This window comes from Rhinolophus sinicus, linkage group LG02 (assembly GCF_036562045.2).
Source record: "Rhinolophus sinicus isolate RSC01 linkage group LG02, ASM3656204v1, whole genome shotgun sequence".
NCBI lineage: Eukaryota > Metazoa > Chordata > Mammalia > Chiroptera > Rhinolophidae > Rhinolophus > Rhinolophus sinicus.
The window spans coordinates 57,595,368-57,616,449 of NC_133752.1; the positions used below are offsets into that span (position 1 = coordinate 57,595,368).

The following is a 21,082-nucleotide window of genomic DNA, read 5'->3' on the forward strand; positions in this document are numbered from 1 at the left end:
GTGGGCCTCTTTGGGTTCATCTTGTTTAGGACTCTCTGCACTTCCTGGGCTTGTTTGTCTATTGCCTTTGCCAGGTTAGAGAAATGTTACATCATTTCTTCAAATAGGTTTTCAATTCCTTTCTCTTCTCCTTCTGTTACTCCTAATTATGCAAATGTTGTTATGCTTGATGTTGCCCTAGAGGCCCATTAACTTATCCTCATATTTTTTGGATTTTTTTTTTCTTTTTGCTGTTCTGATTGGGTATTTTCTGCTACCTTAACTTCTAAATCACTGATTCGATCCTCACTTCATCTAATCTGGTGATTCCCTCTAATGCATTCTCATTTCAGTTATTGTATTCTTTATACAATACTCAACCTGAAGCCAGACGTTTCAGTTCCTCTCTATATGTCTCTGGTGCTCAGAGTGAGTGACTGTCAGCTAGGGAATCCATGTAGGGGCTCTTTAAGAGGAATGCCTGGGAATCTAGCTTCCCTCCATCTCATTCAGCCACAATCTCTGCTGGTTTTCATAGCCAGAAGTTATGGGAACTTCTCTTTCCAGCACTGGAATCCTGGGCTGGGGAGCCTGGTGTGGGACTGGGAGCCTTTGCTTCTCCAGGGGGACCTCTGTAGCTGAGATATCCCTCCTGATTTTTAATGGTCACATGCAAGTGTGGGACCATTCCGTTCCTAGTCTCTGCCCCTCCTCCAGTCTTGCAGTGGCTTCTTCTGTGTGTCCTTAGTTGTAGGACCTTGGTCCAGCTAGACTTCAGGTGATTCTCAGTGATGGTTGTTCTGTAGTTTAGCTGTAATTTTGATGTGGTTGTGAGAGGAGGCAAGCACAGCATTTACATACTCTGCCATCTTGACCAGAAGTCAGTAAATACAAATTTGAATCTGTTGTCCTCATTCTATTTTCCAGCCCTTCTGAACTATTTTGCCTTCCCCAATGAGTGCTCTGCACTATTTTTTTGGGGGGATATTATTGAAATACTCCCTGAAATTAAGGAACATTTGGTAGTCATAGTCAGGTAATAACTTTCTAATGATAACATAGAACCAGGCAATGTGTTCAATTTTGTATTATTGACAGAGTAAATAAATGTTGGAGAAAGCAACATAGTTAAATGGTAATGCTCAAAATGTGTTTTCTTGGAAACTTAGTGAGCTAAGATGGAGTTATTGTACCACTGAAGTATGATGGTAGCCTTCCCTAAATATTATATATACATTTATTCTCTCTCACACACAACATTAATATAAAATTTTCCTACTCTCTTTTCTAGACATTTAAAACTAAGTTTAAACTAATTTAATTAAAACTTAAACTAGACATTTAAAACTTATTACTGCTTTTCCATGCTGTGTTAAGATTGTAATTAATTTAGCACAAAATAATGAATATTTAGTTAGGTTCAGTTTCAGTTATATATTACATTATTTGGCAAATAGTTCCTGACATTCTAAAAGAAGCTACCCAGCTCTGCTCTCCTTCCTTAATGGATTTGAGAATCCCTGCTGTAGCACAACATTTAGGAGTTGCAATTAAAAATTGAATGTTTCCATAGCATAAGTTTTCAAGAATATCTGGGCAGAATTTAAGAAAAAAAACAAAAAAACCTTAGTAATTCTTGTTGGACTTCTTTCTAAAATGGCTTTTATACCGATTTTTATTTTAGATGAAGTCACACACAATTTAGTTTCTTTTAGTGACTCGTGTTCATTATCACCAACCTATAAAGACTAGAATTTCATATTTGTTGTAGGGCTTTAAAGTTTACAAAGGGCATTCATAGACATTATTTCATCTGAAAGTCCCTGTATCCCATATGCCTAACTCTCTTTTGCCATTTACACTCTGATGAGGATTAGGAAACCATCAAACCTGGTTTATAGAATTGGGTGTCAAATGTGTCTGTGAGGACCCCTCCTAGTGAGTTAGGAGTATGGCCCTTGTGATAGCTGTTTCCATGCTCTGAGTCTATTTGGCTTAATCCTGGATCCTTGGCAGTGTTTGAGTTGAGTGATGTAGCTGGAAGAGTTGACCAGATGGGAGGGGAATTATGCAGCCGGATTTCTAGTATAGATCATTGTTTTATAAAGATCCCCTCTGAAATACTATCAAAGGCCTGTGTGAAGACTTAATTAAAACATAATTAAGAGAGACAAAGTTGAATTAAGATAGACAAGTCTGCCTCAAAAGCTGACAGTGCCATGGCCAGACAGAGAACAATAAATTTGACATTCAGGCAAAACATCCTGCAATTTGTGTTAAGGATCCAGAGAGAAAAGAACATGTTGCTGTGAATTGGGATGATTGCCTAAAATGGGCCTTAATTTATGTTGAGGCATCTAATCTATGTGGGGATAAGGGAGTCAGAAAATCATTTCTAAGGAAGTAGCATTTAAGCTGAGACCTGGAGAAGGAAAAAAAAAATAGCTATCTAACAGAAGTATTATGTGGTGGGAGAAAGGACTTCTAGGCAGAACCAATAGCATTTCAAAGGCCTAATGCTATAAAGAGCTTGGAAACATCAAAGGAAAACCAAAACTGAACAAAGGGCCCTAAGGCCAGGGCTAAGCGAGCTTGAGGTTGATAGGCAGGGCCAGATGATGCAGGTCTTGAAGGCTGTGTTAGAGAGTGTGGTTTTAAGTGCAGTGGGTAGCAACTGAAGTGTTTGAGACAAAGGAGTGACATGATTTTGTTTGAGGTTGAGACTGCCATCTGTTCATCAAAATCCATTTGTCTTTTCTCCCCGGGCACACAGCCAGATTCCATTTCCTGGCTCCCTTTGTAGTTGGCTGTGTATCCTACCCACGGAAGTAAGTGGTAGTGATGAATATCACAGCTAGGGCTAGCTTATAAAATCTCCCATGTGGACTTCCTCCTGTTGTTTCCCCTTGGGACTGGGCAGACTTGGGAGCCCATATTGAAATGGCACAGCTTGGTGGAACAGAACCCCCTTCCAGCTGATGTACAAATGTCCTGAACTTTCATGTGAACAAGAAAGAATCACCTGATGTTTTGAGCCATTACATGTTCAGTCCACTTGTTACCATGCTCCAGCTTGTGTAAATATGATAATTTGAAAGAACAATTTTGGCTGCTGTGCTATCTAAAAATGTGAGACAGTGTGAACGATAGCAGTGGCCCAAGTGAAGTCCCGTTGTGATGGGTCCCAGAGAGATTTTAGTTGAAATAGATTTTAGATAATTTTGGATGTACAATCAATAGCTCCTACTGATAGTTTACTCTGTGTGGTGAGATTGTGGGTAAAAACAACAAAATTTCACTTGATTTGACTCTCAATTACCATATCACTTACTTTCTGAACTTTCCGTAGCATACCTCATTGAATAGGTATACATCTTATTTATTTGACTAGATTCCCCTCAACTGGAGGGTAAACAAACCATGTCTTTGAGAATTTTTTATTTAACATGGTGTCCAGTACAGTACTTTACATAAGGTATTTTTAAAAAATAACTTTGTTTAAATAAATGAATGAAAGGGCTGGCACTCAGATTTCCTGTCCATGGAGTTATTGGAGGTCACATGACCCAGCTTTTGCCTCACCAATGATATTGCCTCAACCTGGCTTAAATTTTCATTGCCTTCTAAGGGAGAGGTTTCGCTCTGTTAAATTTTGTTTTACTTATGGTCTAGTGGGGAAAGTCACTTCATCGGGCCTGGGATTCAAATGTTTGCAGTAGAAGTTATGTAGAAATATTTTTTAAAGGCATGTGGGCAATTCCTCAGTTCCTTCCCCATCACTTTCAGGTATCCCCACTAGCCATTGCTCATTGCTCAGAGTTGCTGACTGCTTCAGTGGCCACTGTTTCCATCCAGAGTTAGACACTCATCTGGGAGAATTATTATGATCTATGGAAAGTCTCAAGATATGAGGCAGTTTTTGTAATCCAAATGAGCAATGATGAGGTCTGTAACTAAGGAAGTAGCAGTGGAAATAGAAGGATGGAAGAAGAACGTAAGAGACTTTACAGAACATGGTGACTGAATGGATTTGGGGCATAGAAAAATCAGGAATAAAGATGAATACTGAAGCCCCCATGCTGATGAACTTCAACTTATAAAATTAAATATATATCAACAGACCCGTGTTTCCAAGGTAAAGCCAATTAACACTTCCTGCCATCAAAAGATGGTGTTAGCAATGAGACTAGACTTTGCAGCCTTGGATATGGTCTGTTTTTTAACTTGTTATATGTTTACTGTGTTTGTGCTTAGATTGGATGTGTTTTATGAGCATTATCAACCCATCCATGCCTGAGAAGGGCAAAAGCAGTGATGTTGAATTACTGGTAAGAAGAGATGTAAGAATACATCATCAATGTGTAAGATAAAAATGACAATTGAAAAACATGAGAACAATGTTGAAAACTGTATTTATAGAGGAGATGAATCCACTGATAGTAGAAGCAACTCTAAAGGGTGAAAGGGTCAGGCCCCTTGTGAAAACACTGTATTTCACTGTACGGGAGTAGGGATAAGTAATTGACCAGATGAGGAAACAACTCCAAATATTTCTGTCTGGAAGATCATTACTATTGAATACCCACTAGCTTAATGTTCTTTTTAGTGAAGGCCGGAAGTTTCTTTAAGAGGGTAAGAGCTAAGCATGGTGAAAGGGCTCTGGTGGTGTTTTCGTAAGACATAGCTCCATAGAGTTCGGGCTATTGGTATGTTCACAGCATCTAGGTGGGTATAGAAGTGGTATGTGGAGACAACATAGCTGCTAAGACTTCCCTGTGAGGCTTACACAGGGAAGGAAAGGATAGAGTGTACCTGGTCGTAGAAGTCACAATGAAAGGAGGGGACAGATTTGAATGCAAAAGAAAAGCTACTGTCAGAGGTGTATTTACTGAAGGCAAATACTATTTGTTAAGGTGTACCCTCCTTTCATTTCTGTGTTGCTTAACACCAGAAAGGTAGAGACATTAAACTAACGTGACTTAGAAGGAATAAGAAAGCCACCCGCCCCAGTCATGTTCCATGAAAGCCAGTGACCTGTGAAAATATAGAATAAGTTGACAGCCTTAAAAGAAAAATATGACTTACCTCTAGATCTGATACATATTTTTGAAATAATTACAATTACCACACTAATGCATTATTTCTTCAACTTTGTTTTCAAATAAATATACTGAAATTTAAATTAACAGTACATATCAATGTATGGCCTTTCAAGTAGAAATATGAGCTGTAACTGTTTGACTGTTATGTAGACTTGATACTTAACGAAGAACAAGTTTCAGACAAAACCATTATTTCTCTTCAGCTATAGTGCAAAACCATTATTTCTCTTCAGCTATAGACAAAAGATGAAACAGTCAGAAAAGGATACTAAACAGAGAGGTGGAAAGAATTAAATGTAAGAATAATCTTTTCATTGTGAAAGGATGAAACTTGAGGAGGAGGAAAAAATATGTATTCATGAAGTTAGATTAAGATAGGACAAATATGAATTCGTTTTCCAAATTAATAAATATTGGAAAGTTGGTGTTTCCAATGAAGGTTTAAAAAGCTATTTAAAGAAATAACTTTATGTACTGAGTGCACTATGGAACTTACTCCCCTCATACCATGGAAGATGGTATGAAAAGAGATGTAAATGAATTATAAAGATGTAACATGCATGGACAAAAGCTCCACAATGAGTTATTATGGGAAATTAGAGATGTTTCTTGAGTTTATGCGCTCAATAAGATTTCTTTTAGAGATAAAATACCAAGTAGAATATATAAATGCAGTTCTTGTGTAGTCTGATAAAATGTATATTTGTGTGATTTTCTTATTCTTACCATATATAAAGTTCTTATTCTACCTATATGAAGTGTTTTTATTCCTATCATATATGAATTTATACCATATATGAATCAATGACATTTTGTATTACTTTATGGCCAAAAATGGAAAGAGAAAGGATTAGTTTTCACATATTATAGCCTTGCCATTTAAAGAGGTACTTGTGAGGTAAAGATGATAGCTATTTCTTTTAAAAATTAACACATTTTATGCTTTCTCTAGGCTGGAATGATAAAAAGTGATAATGATGAGTATTTCATTGAACCCTTGGAAAGAGGTAAGCAGATGGAGGAAGAAAAAGGAAGGATTCACGTTGTCTACAAGAGATCAGCAGTAGAACGGGCTCCCATAGACATGTCCAAAGACTTCCACTACAGAGGTAGGCGTCTTTGACAAAGCTTAATAATTAACTGTCATTTTAAGATATGATGAAAATAACTCTCTGATCAATTAAGGGAATGTGACTGTCATGTGCTCTTGTATAATGTGAAGGAGAACAAGAGGTTTATATTTATAAATCATGAAATATGTTTTTTAAATGCATAGAGGAATTTATGTTATAGATGTTATTTTATTCCAGTGCATTATTGTATCCCCCATTTGTTGTTTATAATTTTTTTAAAGTTTCACATCGTTTCTCTTGCTTAGGTTAAAATTTGAATATATTTGTGTTTTCTGGAAGTATCTACATTATGCATTATTAATATTATTTAAAAACATTTAAAATAGACATGACAAAAGGTTGTTTTGTTTTAAGACCAGTATGATAGGGACATTTGAAAATAAGTGCGCTAATTGACTTGAAGGTCTGTTTTGCAAAACTTTTTACTATGTGGAGGATACAATGAGTTGAATGCTTCTTTTGAATTTTATTTCAAAGTAGGCTGGACCACTAATCAAGTATATTATGGCACCTGAATGTTTTCTATTTTTGTTTGTTTTAAGAAATCTGAAAAGGAACTTGGTGTTAAAGAGATATTCTTATAAATTGGGTATAGCAGTTTCCTTTATGGAGAGGAAAGGAAATTTGGGAATCTATTTTTTTAATCCAAATCTCAAAAACATATACATATTTACTTATGCCAAATCTCAAAAAGGTATAAATATTTACTTTTTGTAATATTTTAAAATTTTTCAATTACAGTTGACATACCACATTATATTAGTATCAGGTGTACAACACAGTTATTAGACATTTATATAACTTACAAAGTGATCACCCTGATAAAGTTAATACCCCTCTGACATCATACATAGTTATCACAGTAAGTACTACTGACTATATTCTCCATGCTATGATCTACATCACCATGACTATTTTGTAACTACCAATTTGTACCTTTTAATACCCTCTCCCCTTCACCCAACTCCCCCACCCTTCAACCACCCCCATCTGGCAAACCTCAAAATGATGTCTGTATCTATGAGCTTCTTTCTGTTTTGACTAGTCATTTATCCTCTTCTCTAGATTCCACATATAAGTGAAATTATATGGCATTTGTCTTTCTCTGTCTGACTTAATGCAGCACAATACCCTACAGGTCCATTCATGTTGTTGTAGATGGCGAGATTTTGTTCTTTTTTAATGGCTGAGTAATATTCCATTCTTTATCCATTCATCCATTGTTGGACACCGAGGTTGCCTCCATATGTTGGCTATTGTAAATAATGCTGCAATGAACATATGGATACACATGTCCCTTCAAAGGAGTGTGTTCGGTTTCTTCGGATATATACCCAGAAGTTGGTACTGAATCTATCCCAGATTTTTGTTTCACTTCCATTTTTCATGAAATATCTTTTTCCATCCCTTTACTTTCTTTTTTTTTTTTTAATTAAAGTTTATTGGGGTGACAATTGTTAGTAAAGTTACATAGATTTCAGGTGTACAATTCTGTAATACAGCATCTATATGTCACATTGTGTGTTCACTACCCAGAGTCAGAATTTGACTTCAAAGGCAAGGGAAATAAAAGTTAAAATAAACGAATGGGACTATATCAATCTGAAAAGCTTCTGCACAGTAAAAGAAACGATCGACAAAATAAAGAGACAACCAACTGAATGGGAGAAGACATTTACAGATAACGCCTCTGATTAGGGGCTAGGGTCCAAAATATATAAGAAACTCATACAACTCAACAACAAAAAAACAAATAGTCCAATTCAAAAATGGGCAGAAAACCTGAAGAGGCATTTCTCCAAAGAGGACATACAAATGGCCAATAGACATATGAAAAAATGCTCAACATCACTAATCATCAAGAAATGCAAATAAAAACCACAATGACATATCACCTCAAACCAGTTAGAATGGCTTCCATCCCTTTACTTTTCCGTCTGTGTGTCTTTCAATCTGAAGTGAGTCTCTTGTAGTCAGCGTATGTAAGGGTCATGTATTTTCTTTTCCATTTGGACACCCCATCTTTGATTGCAGCATTTAATCCATATACATTTAAAGTAATTGTTGATATATATGTAGTTATTGCTATTTTGTTATTCATATATTTTACCTCTTTTTTTTTTTTTTTCCAAGTGAAATTAGTCCCTGTAGCATTTCTTGTAATACTGGTTTGGTGGTAACTCCTTTAGCTTTTTTTTTCTTTTTTTTGGGGGGGGAAGGGGAGCTCTTTATCTGTCCCTTGATTCTAAGTGACAGCTTTCCTGGGTAGAGTAATCTTGGTTGTAGGTCTTTACTTTTCTTTTCATCACTTTGAATATATCCTGCAAAGTTTCTGTTGAGAAATCAGCTGACAGTCTTAGGAGAGCTCCCTTCTAGGTAACCAACTGCTTTTTTCTTGATGCTATTAATATTCTCTCTTTCTCTTTAACCTTTGACATTTTAATTATGATGTGTCCTCCTACATTGGTGTGGGCCTCTTTGGGTTCGTCTTTTTTAGGACTCTCAGCACTTCCTGGGCTTCTGTGTCTATTTCCTTTGCAAGAAAACAGAAGTTTTCTGTTATTATTTCTTCAAATAGGTTTTTAATTCCTTGTTCTCTCTTCTCCTTCTGGTACCCCTAATGATGCAAATGCTGTTAGGCTTGATGTTGTCCTGGAGACCCATTAAACTAGCCTCATTTTTTTTTTTTTTTTTTTTTTTTTTGATGATGATGATGATGATTTCTGTTCTGGTTGGGTATTTCCTGCTACCTTATCTTCTAAATTGCTGATTTGATCCTCTGCTTCAGCTACTCTACTGTTGATTCCCTCTAATGTATTCTTAATTTCAGTTATTGTATTATTCATTTCTGACTGGTTCTTTTTATGTTTCCTATCTCCATTTTTATGTTTCTTATCTCTTTGTTGAAGTTCTTCCTGAGATAATTGAGCATCCTTATAACCTGAGTTTTGAACTCTGCATCTGGAAGATTGTCTCCATTTTGTTTAGTTCTTTTTCTGGAGCTTTGTTCTGTTCTTTTATTCAGGACATGTTTCTTTGTCTCCCCATTTTGGTTACCTCCCTGTGTTTGTCTTTATGTATTAGGTAAGGCTGCTATATCTCCTAGTCTTAGTAGAGTGGCCTTACGTAGTAGGTGTCCTGTGGGGCCAAGTGGTGCAGTCTCCCTGGTCATCTTACCCACTTGCTCCAGGTGTGTCCCTTGTATTGGTTATCTGTCTCTTCTTGTTATAGTTAAGCCTTAGTTGCTGTTTGCATGTCGATGAGAGGGGTTGACCCTTAAACTGATTAGTTGTGAGGACTGGCTGTGATTTCAGTAGAGGGGCTGTTGTGCAAGGGCTGACCCTTGCAAAGCAGGATTTTCTTTAGCAGGGCTCTGGTGCCTACCTTTGGAGGTGCCTGGGAGAAGCTAAGGTGCCAACTGAGGTCACTGCCACTGTTGCCGGAGTTGGGGTTGGTTATCAAGGGGTACAAGGCATGACGAGATGTTACTTGTTTGGATTTTGTGAACCTTTGAGAGATTTTAGGAAAGTCTGCAGCCCGAGCCAAGACAGGTTGTTTGTATGGACAAGACCTTGGACGCAGCTCAGGTGGGTCCACAAGTTGGGTGGAGTGGTGTCTCAGAATCATCAGGGTGGTGTGAACTGAAGTAGCCAGATTGATAGAGACTCAGGTATGGTGGCTGCCTATGTCTGCATGCCAGGATTGGGGAGGGCTCAAAAAAAAAAAAGATTCTTCCAGCACTTCTGTCTGGGAGAAAGCTGCCCCTCCTACCCTCGCCATGCAGCCAGACAATTCAGTTCTTCCCCATATGTCCCTGGCACTTTTCAAGCTGCTGTTTTAATATTGGAGCTCAGATGAGTGAGTCCATTAGCGAGTGAGTCCCTGTAAGGGCCCTTTAAGGAGAGCACCTGGGACTCCAGCAGACTTCCGTCTTACTCAGCCACAATCTTTGCTGGTTTTTGCAATCAGAAATTGTGGGGACTTCTCTTCCTGGCAGTGGAACCCTAGGCTAGGACCCCTTACTCCTCAGGGTACCTATTATTATTGGAATAGCCACAGCCAAGATATTCCTTTCAATTTTTAACCACCACACATGGGTGTGGGACCAACTCATTCCTCATCTTCACCTCTCCTACTAGTCTCTAGATGGCTTCTTCTGTATATCCTTAGTTATAAGACTGCTCTCCCTCTAGACTTCAGGCGATGCTCAAGTCTTTCTGTTGTTTAGCTGTAACTTTGTTGTGGTCATGAGAGGAGGCAAGCACAGTGTTTACCTACTCCGCCATCTTGACCAGGACCTCTATAAATATTTATTTTGCCAGGCCAACTTTCTGTATTAAAGGTAATGGAAATTTCCCCTAGGGAAATATCAAGGATATAAATAATCTTAATTTAGCAATTATCTGTCTTATAGATTGAGTTGATACCTAGTTATTAGTTTGATTTTCAGATGCTGTGAGCTTCCTTTAATGTGTTGTACTAATGGACTGATGCAATTTAAAATAAATTTAAAATGAATATGACCCGAAATTTTTTTGAAAAATTTGTGATTTGAAACAATAAGTCTGTATTAATAGATGTACTATGACATGTGTGACTGTCCTAGAGGGTCACTATGCTGTAACAGAAAGAGGCTACCCTGTAGTTAGATAAACAGGTATGAATAATAGCTCTACAACATTGTTGTTCTGTTTATCCTATATTAATATCTTTCTGAGCCTTATTTTCTCTACCTTTTATAGGATTAAAATACATAGCACAATTGTAATAAGTATTAGATATATGTGAATTACTGACTAACCTTCAACAATAATAGGTGCTTAATCAATGCTAGATTTTGTTATTGTTATTAATATTAATTATTTTGTGCAAAAGATTTACACGTTATGAGTTTTGTTAAAGTTGAATGGTTACACATTGCTTTTCTTCATATGCATACATTACTATTAATTCTCATTTATATTTTCATGTTTTAAAGGTGTTGTTATAAATCAGAAGACTGGTTATGTGAAAGGATAGATGTAGGATCCAATGCTTTTCCTACAGTTTTGGTTGTTACATATTAATAATATCTAGTATTTCTTTTGAGGCAATAGCAAAATATATTTTAGAGAAGCATAGACCACATGTTATGGAATTGTACACGAGGACTGGAGACCATATTAGTCATTATGACTATCTTCCCATTTGCTCCATCTGTCATATCTATGGTTTCACCAAACAGTTTCCTAATGCTCCATTTCTGTCCGTAACAGTATTTATTTCTATAAACATCGGCCTTTGGTTACTTTTCATTAGTCTGATATTTATAGGGAAGGAGAGATTTTTTTCTTGAAATAAGAAAATGTGAGTAACATTTTGATTAATACCTATTGTATTTTTAGGTGCTAGATTCTGGAAAGTAATTTAGTAGTCATGGTATATTAGATTACAAGAGTTGAATGGAATTAAGGTAATTTGAGATATTAATTTAAAAGATATTTAAAATATCAAACCCAGTAGCATCAAAATCAACATACCCAGATTTTACAATAAGTCATTATTAAGAAGGTAGAAACTGAAGATTGTTTATTTTGAGTTTTTCACTCATGAATAGAAGATTGCCTTACAGTAGAAGTGGGCTACAGATGAGAGTAATGCATTTTGGAAAGGTTCTCAATGGTCATGGGTGAAAGCAAAAGGGGTTTCTTTGTTAACTCTCAATTACCTTGAAACTTGAACCAAAATAGAACCATTCAGTTCTTTCAGAATGTTCCATGATAAACCTTAGTATGAGCTTAACAATTTTTATTTTCTTATTTATGAAGTTCTGATTGAACTGAGTTACTGGTGATATCAATTTTACCTCCTTTTGAGAGTCTTAAATTGTAACCATATATTTTAGAAATATAAATCTTTTTCCAGGGTAAAAAAAGATTCAGAACTTTAAGTGCCATGCTTCACTTTTAAATTCTTCTTTTAATTTCTTGGTCACAGGACTGAGAGCCAAACTTTTTCATGAACTAAATACTTTCCAACTGAAAATTAAGAATATATTTTTGTACGGTATTCCATCATTCTAACATGTAAAATTGAACAGATTGTAGGAATAGAAAGGCATATTGATTTATAAATGAAAACTATAATATCATAAAACTGTGCTTTTTCTGGATCAATTCAGGATGTTATTTTAGGAGACAGTTGAGGTCTTTATTGAATGAGTTATACAAAGAGGAAAAAATACATAAGATAATACTTACTTAGAAAGAAATGCATTTGAGGGTCATGGTCTTCATAAATTTCTCTGACAGCAAGTCACCAGGAGGGGTTTTGATCTAAGCAAGGCACTTCTGACCCTACAGAGTTTCATCAGTAGGGCCCTGGTAAATAAATATGCTGCATTTGGCTAGTTGTCACAGTAATTGACTGGCCACATTTCTTGCTTTGTCAGCTTAGCTGCTCAGAACTGCCATTCACTTGAGGTCTATAGTTTGTTACAAGTGTTCTAAATTAAAACCAATTATAACCTGAACTAGGTGAGTAGTAGTGAAATGTAGAGAAAAGGAGCCAAAGTGGATTGAGATTGAAATAAAATCGATGGGGTTATTTGTCAGAGTATATGTTAGAGTTGGAGAGAAAGTGAATGGTCAAGGATGACTCAAACTTCTAATCTGGAAGACTACAGAATTCTCCTTCCAGAATTCAGGTATTTAAAATGACAAATAGAAATTTACTTCATGGAGGATGACAAGTGTATACACATTTGGACATACTGAGTTTGAAGATACATTGGAAAAGTGAGTGAACTAAAAAATGCATAGTATATTTTCATAATAACGTCCTAGAGTTACTGCATGAATGACCTTATATACATGTTATAACAGGGATGGGTAAAGGTTAGTCTGGGAATCAGGTAAAAGGTATTTGCTTGTGGACACTTGGAATAATATCTCTGCTATGCTTCTATTCTCTCATTCTCAATTCTGTATCACAGAGAATCAGAATGTGTACAATGTACAGAATTGGGAGCCCATGAAAGATGTTTGCCACCCATCACTCTAGGAAAGGAGGACATTATGTCCTCAAAGAACAAAAAATAAAAATAAAACAAAAATATGCTTCTCCCACACTCAAGAACCCTAAGCGACACTTGACTGAATGTAAACATGTATTTTGATTCCTACCCTCTAAAAATAGTTATCTGGGTTTCCAATAAAAGTCACAGCCTTGAACCTGTTGAGATAATATATGGTATGATTCAACAACAACAACAACAACAACAACACCCTCAGCCATTCCCATATATCGCACCAATTCTGTTTCCTTGACTCTTAATAGGGAAATTGTGTAGTTTTTCAAATTGGAAAAATATGAAGAGCTATTTAAAAATATATTGAACTTGTAAAATCACAGATGCAGTGCTCTGTTTTAGTATTAGTTTTAAGAATAAGACCTAAAGCAGTTCTATATTTGGCAGAATAAATCTCTTCCAGTGCAGAACTGGCAATAGTATTGTCAGTTTCTGGCAAAGAATACCACCCTTTTCATTAAACAACAAACATAAACTTGGCATGCTTATGATAAAGAAATTTGTCTACTACTTCGTGGAGGGAGGGTTGAATTTACTTCTTTTTCTGATTCCTGCTTTGGGAGTATGGAAATCACATCCATTTTTGGCATCTTTGGTTTGGACACAACTAGTATATATTTTACCGTTTCTGAATTTTCACTTGGTTAATAAGCCATTGAAGGGTCATAAAATTAATTCACCTCTACCATTAAAACAGTCATCAGTCTATATAAACTCAGATTAAAAAAAGCAAAATATACCCCCGACCATCTCTGAAAAATGCCTACATTGTCAACATCAAGAAAGTTTGCTTTAGGCAGTCTATTTTTTTGGTGGCGTGGAGGGCTGTACTTGTATGACATCATTCTGCTTTTCATATTTTTCATTTAATCCCGAGGCCCTTAGGCTTCTCCCTTCAAATTACAAACTATTCATTCGCCAGAAGCTTTGTGTTAAAGTAATTTTTGTAATTACTTCCTACCAGTGGGAAACAAGGAATAGTAAGCCTTTATCTCCTAGCTTCCTTTCAGGATTTTCATTTTCTTGCATGAACCCAAGTGCTTGTGACACTGGTGTGGTTGTCATGGTGCTGTGAAGGAGTGTCTTTGTCCCAGGTGGGAAACATGTACAAGTCAGAAATGATTTGGGAGTTGTTCCTGGTTGCTGGGGAATGAAACTATGAAACAAGAACTAGAATAATGGGAAGACTATTCCTCATTTTAGTGATGCTAGGAACTTGCTAGGCACAGAGTCCTTCCTTGAATGTATGGACACGTCTGTAGGTACTATGACCCTTTGTATTTGGAAGTTCTCATGACCTGTGCCCCAATCAAAGAGAAACATTTGTAACACACACACAGACACACACACACACACACACCAGACAAGAGAAATTAATTTTAACAGATGTTTTCTTATTAAATGAAGCATGGAACATAATATGTCTAAATCATCATGATCTGTTAAATAGCAGCCATTCTTTTAGATAGGTGTTAAATGACAAATTTTTCACAGCTGCATAGTTTAGTTTATAATATAAACTAAGGGTCAGACATTCATCAAGGCTAGTACCATTGGATTCATATAGAAATATTAATCACTTTTATGGAATTCCTTTTCAGTTAGATTTTATATATTTCACACTCTAGGTATTCATAATAATTATTAGCAAAAATGAAGACAATTGAAGATTGAATTATTATATAAAATAATCAAGAAGCAGAGTTATAGTTAAAGAGCTTTCAGATGTAAAACATAAAGAAAATACTTTATTTCTTTTTATTAAAATGGCTTACTAGGCCTATTCTATCTCTTATGAATAGATTCAATAAAAGGAATTTGTTTATGAAATATAACTCCATATTTTTTCTAACTGAAATGGAAAGACAGACTATTGAGAATTCAGAGCTGCTGGATAACTATTTAGTTACTGATGTGGTGTTAATCGAAACAGAACTGGCAGATTTTAGGTATATCTGGGAGAGTGAAGTGCAATTGAAAGCAGTTAATTTACATTAGAGTAGAAAGCTAATTCAGATAATTTAGGCCAGATCTTGATTCTTAAAGTAAATCATTGTCTACTCAGAAGTAACTACAGTTGACCCTTGAACAACACAAGGTTTAGAGGCACTGACATGGTATAGTGGAAAATCTGGGTATAACTATTGCTTCCCTCAAAACTTAATTATTAATAGCCTACTGTTTACTGATAATATAAACAGTTGATTAGCACCTATTTTGTATGTTGTATGTATTATATTCTTACAATAAAGTAAGCTAGAGAAAATAAAATGTTATTAAAAAAAATCATATGGAAGAGAAAATACATTTTCAGTACTGTACATATTCATTGAAAAAAATCTACGTATATAGATGGACCTGTGTAGTTCAAAACCTTATTGTTCAAGGGTCAACTGTGTATCAGTTGAGTTATGAGGGAGCAATTCATACATACCAAGAAGAGATTTTGGTAGTAATTAAAGTGCATTTATTCTTTCTAAATATAAAATATATCCTATTATCAAAATATACTTTTAGTATTTGGTTTTATTTATGTCAACTACTTTTCCTTAGGAGGGATAGATCCTACTTTGGGTAAAATATTAAGTACGTTTTGACTCTGCTCATGCCAAATGTGACTGCTTAAACATTTTAAAGCCTCTACTTTTTTTTTTCATGTCCATCTTATAAACTTTCATGTTAGTAAATTGGGAAGTATTTGTGTAAGGAATCCGAATATGTCTGGAGGCTTAGTAATCTTTTGTTTCATCATTTCTAACTAATGTGATTGATATTTTTAAAGAAAATAATTTACTATAAAGTAGATTTTATTTCTTTTTCTGTCATTGTTTTCTTTCCCCTGCTGGAGCATCGGTCATTAACTTTAAATATGAAATGTATTTATGATGATCCATGCTATTTGCTCCTGATCATCTTCATTTGGTATTTTGCAAACAATTTCCCTGCCAGTGGACCTCTTGTCTCCCTGTGGAGGATTCCGGTGTGTTTTTCTCAGTCCCCTCTTTCTTTATAGGATTATTTTTTTTAAATCACTGTCTCCCTGCGGGGCATCTTTCTGGTAGATGAGGTGCCTGTCAGTGATATACTCAAATGCTGGAAAGAGAAGTGGAACAATGGGGAAAAATAAGCGTAGCACAGAAATAATATTTTTATTGGAAAAGAGTTTGAAATTAGATTATGGGGACTGTGAATTAAAATGTAAGGATTACACTCAGGCCAAAATCAGTGCTCTTTTAATGCGTGATTCTGCAAGGGTAGCTAAATACTTGGTTTTATTCTTTCTAGATACAAGAGATTTTTCTCTCGTTTTCAGCTGTGATACATCTGGTCTAAATATCTAAATGTAAAAATTCTTAATGGAAGTTCTTGAACTTGGGACTTTACATATAATGAAAAGTTTTGTTCTAGGAACAATTGGAGCCATTTCCCTAAATGAGAAATAAAGTTTATTGTAGATAAATAATTACATACAGTGTATTCCTGTTATCACTTTCTAGTACCTTACTATGTATCTGGAAAGCATCTTGGACAAGTCTGAATGAGACATTAGTTCAAATTTTTTTGTTGTTTATTTTTCATCTTTCACGACTATTGTAACCACTTATATACCTCCCACATTAACAGGTTCTTTGCTTTTGGGCTGAGACCTTTATTTGTTCATCATTTCAAATTCATAATACCAAACATCCTAAGCCTTTGTGTGTGTTCCTGTCCAAAGGACAGTCTTTAATTCTAAGGGTGCTTTAGCCAACGCCTGTGGAGATTTTGTTTCTGTCTAGTGTGCTTTACAAATTGCTGTGCACTCTTTAAATGTCAAAAATAATGTGTGTGTGGTACTAAAACTTTTGCACTCTACTTTCAGTCGTCCATCTCAGCACTTTGGCAGGTTTGTTTTCGTGTGTTAGCATGTCTTACTCCGTGTGCTAAAAAAGTAAAAGCAATGTCTAATCCCCTTTTGGTGAGAAAAGTGAGTGATAAAGGCAAATTCTCGTTATGTCCTATGCTATTGTACCTGTACTAATAAACAGCCACTAAATAATAAAACAACACCACACAGCTTCCTAGTAACAAGAAATTGGAACAACAGAAGAGCTTTTAAATTTCTTCATTCCCAGTTTTGGATGACATATATAAACAAAGTGAATATAGGCATTTGATGCAAAAAAAATGTTCTTGTTTCTCATTTCTTGAGCCCAGGCTTGGTTTTTGAGTCTACAGGGACATCCTTATGGAAATCACTTGTTTATGTTTAAAGGAGAAACAATCAAGTTAATCAAGTTAGATATATAGTTTTTGTCTCCTTCAACATCTGCCTCTCATCTGTGATTACCCAACATTTGAAAAGTCAGCAGAAACATTTGTATGGTTGTTATGGGGTTGTTGTCATCTGAGTTCCTTTGGTTATCTTTCCATCACTCACCAGTACTCTTTCTCTTAAATTTATGGAAGAAATGTCTGACATCTTTCCATCTTAAACTTATGCAAATTATTAATGATCATTAATGATATACACTAGGATTATTTTTACCGATTTGAGATCAGAAGCACAGACATTGGACACAATAATTATTATAATATCCAGATTTTGCTTCTTGAATAAAACCCCAACTTTCATGGATTTTTTATCTTTCATAGTTCTATGGCTCCAATTACGTTGCAACTCAGATTCAATTCACAGCATACACAAAAGCATCACTCCTCTCTGGTTCTTCTTTTTGTAACCTTATGACAACTTTAATAAAGCAACTCAAGTAATTCAAATAAACTTCATGTTTTGTATCCTGATTAAAAATTAAGTAAATGGGAAAACGAGAATTTACTCTAAGTAGTAGGAATTATGAAAATGGACCTTCCTTTGTTAATAGAGTGGTTAAATTATAGCACCTATTTATTTTTTACAAATATCCATGGAGAAAAGAAATAAACAAAAAATGGGAGAAAAAAGTCCAGCTGTCCTACAAGGTGAAATGAATCTCTTCTGCTTTTGTGCGGGTGTCGTATATGTTAACCGGTACATGGGCTTCTTTGGCTGGCTGAGGAGGCCCTGTCCAGCTGATACCCCTTGCCTGCCTTGCTGCTGCTATCCCTGCTGGAATTCACTGCAGGTCTCTCTCAACTTGACTAGAGTCTGCCCTCATTGGTGTAGCAGACCACCCTGAGTTCTGGCTAGGACCTCAATGTACCTGGCCCATATGATCCAACTGTTTTGGGCTCACATGGACCCTGGTTCAGCAACCCTTTCTGACAGCGTCCCCAGGAAACTCAGATATTCCTGTTCCTGCAGCACAGGAATCAAGGCGAGTCATGGCTTCCTCAGCTGCAACCAGATTGAGGTGCTAGCTGCCCATGCGGTGTTCTTCTTCCAGAGTTCCCAAAATAGATCAGGGAAAAAGGCTTTGGCCTTGAAGATCCTCCAAGATCTGTATGTTTTAATTCTGTGTCCCTTCTCTTCTGAGGCATGGCCTTTAAAGGAACTGGAAAGAAATCAGTACCACTGTCTCTTTGTTCCTGTTTGTCTCCCTTGTCCCAGAAGCAGTCCAAGATCAAAGGGACCAACCTTGCCTTTTCCTTCCTCTAATTAAATCTCACTCCTCCAGCCTCATCACAGGGACGATGGCTCAGACTTTCACTCACAGGAAGAAAATACAAATAAAAAATGAACAAATTGAAAAAACCTTCATTTTTTTGAGAAACAAAAACTCATAGACACAGACAATAGTTTAGTGGTTACCAGAGGGTAAGGGGGGAGGAGGGTAGTAGATGAGGGTAAAGGGGAACAAATATATGGTGATGGAAGGAGAACTGACTCTGGGTGGTGAACACACAATGGAATTTATAGATGATGTAATACAGAATTGTATACCTGAAATCTATGTAACTTTACTAACAATTGTCACCCCAATAAACTTTAATTAAAAAAAATAAACACCTTCATTTTCCATTCTCCAAGGCCTAAGAGGATTTAGGAAATCCTTTCTACACACACAGCCTCACAAATCTCTCTTATTTTGAATTCCAGATGTTGAATATTGGGTCTCTTTATATTGATGCAACAATCCTAGTGACCAATGGTCTCCTTCTCTTCCCCTCCTCCTGCTTCTCTCAAAGCCTCTCAGTGCTTGGGAATGAGTAGCGAGTCGGTCATCTGTGTACAAGGGCAGAGAAGAATAAAGATGATATTTTCTAAATACCATCCCCACTGCACAAATTATCAAATTTCTCTGGTCCCCACTGTTGTAGTTCCATATTATAGTTACAGAAACCTGGGGTTGTTGAAAGGGCTCTTGTTGAAATCTTTTCCACCTTCATTTTATACAGGTGATTTTGGATAAATAATGATATCAAATGAAAAATAGCAAAAAACAGGGTTACAAATATAATTCATGTCAGAAAAAAATAAATTTTATTTCCATAACTTAAGCATACTTTACACATGATTTTAATCTGAAATGCATCACAAATATGGCTTTGACATCCTGAGTCACTAAGAAGAACCTTGGAATCTTCGGTTTTCCAATGTTTAGATGTTTAAATTAAGAGACTTAATTCTACTTGACTATTGTTTTCTCTTTCTAACTAATATCTGCAAATTCAGAATTTTATCCCAAATTCCACCAAATTTTATTTGTGATTGAAAGAGGAAATCAAGTGTATTCTCTTTGTGATATAGAAACCTGATGTTTTATTTATGATATGATTAAAATTAAGTGATTTTTATATAAATCAGAGGATAGTATTAATATAGTTATCATGAAGCTATATACTTCCTTTGGAGGTTTTTCTAACTTTTGTTCCAGAGATAGAATAATGATGTTGGAAGTGACAGAGGTATCATGACCAATCCTCTTTCAGTACAAATAGGGAGGTCATCTGTTTTAGTCTTCTTCAATTCTTGGCAATAACAAAGGGAAAATTAATAAGACCAGTCGTGAAGGCGGTTCCTTACCTTTGGTACCCAGATCCAGTGACTGAAGCTTTAAGAACAGCTTGAATGTGATATACAGCAGGAAAAACTAATGGGAATGGGAAACCACAGTGCTCTTGAGAATACCCTTATATTTCTAGTTATAGGGGCAGAATACAAATGATTCTTTCAGAAAACACATTTTGATTAATATAAGAATATGTTGCATTAAGATGGGATCACACACATTCTCTGTTTAGCCCCCTCTCCACACACACTCTAACCTCACCTTAATGGCCGTTCTTAAGAATAGCCAAAGGAAGACTGTCCAACTGTGTTAAATTTCTTCAAGTTAGCCAAGGCATATCCTGTAAAAACAACTCAGACATTTGAATCTGATCTTTTGAGCCAGTTTTAAAATTAGATTTTCAACCTGGGTCTTTAGGAGATTAAAGAAATCAGAAATCTAAGCAGTGACTTTTTTTATACAAGACTGTTTAACATGTTTCTCTTTAACTATTGATACTGTTTCCTATCTCACAGAGAAGGAAACAGAGCCACATTTTTCAGCTAGTTCATAGAAAATTAAAACATTTATCACAGATGGAATATGTGTCCATAGTTTATACCTTCAAAAGTATAAAAACATAATATGAAATTATTAATGATGAGTTTTAGACAAACACCTAGTGCTGTTATTAATACAAGATACGTTATTTTTACTGGTTCATTGGGTACTCAATATGTGCTCTCCCAGCAAAGATTGGTAAAGAAACATACAATTAAAATTAAACCATTATACAATTAGCATTATAATGGCTGATCTAGAAAAGATGTTTTCCGACTTTACAGATACAAGTGAAGGCTGGAGTATTTGAGGGACTTCAAAGATACT

General features: G+C 35.8%; 1 protein-coding gene across 1 annotated transcript in view; it reads left to right on the plus strand.

The window, feature by feature from the left end:
• Positions 1-21,082, plus strand: part of ADAMTS3 (ADAM metallopeptidase with thrombospondin type 1 motif 3) — a 255,690-nt gene that overhangs the window by 114,226 nt on the left and 120,382 nt on the right. The window contains exon 4 of the mRNA XM_074324473.1: positions 6,034-6,190. Within this exon, the coding sequence (XP_074180574.1) occupies positions 6,034-6,190 (157 nt within the window). The remainder of the gene's footprint in view (positions 1-6,033; positions 6,191-21,082) is intronic.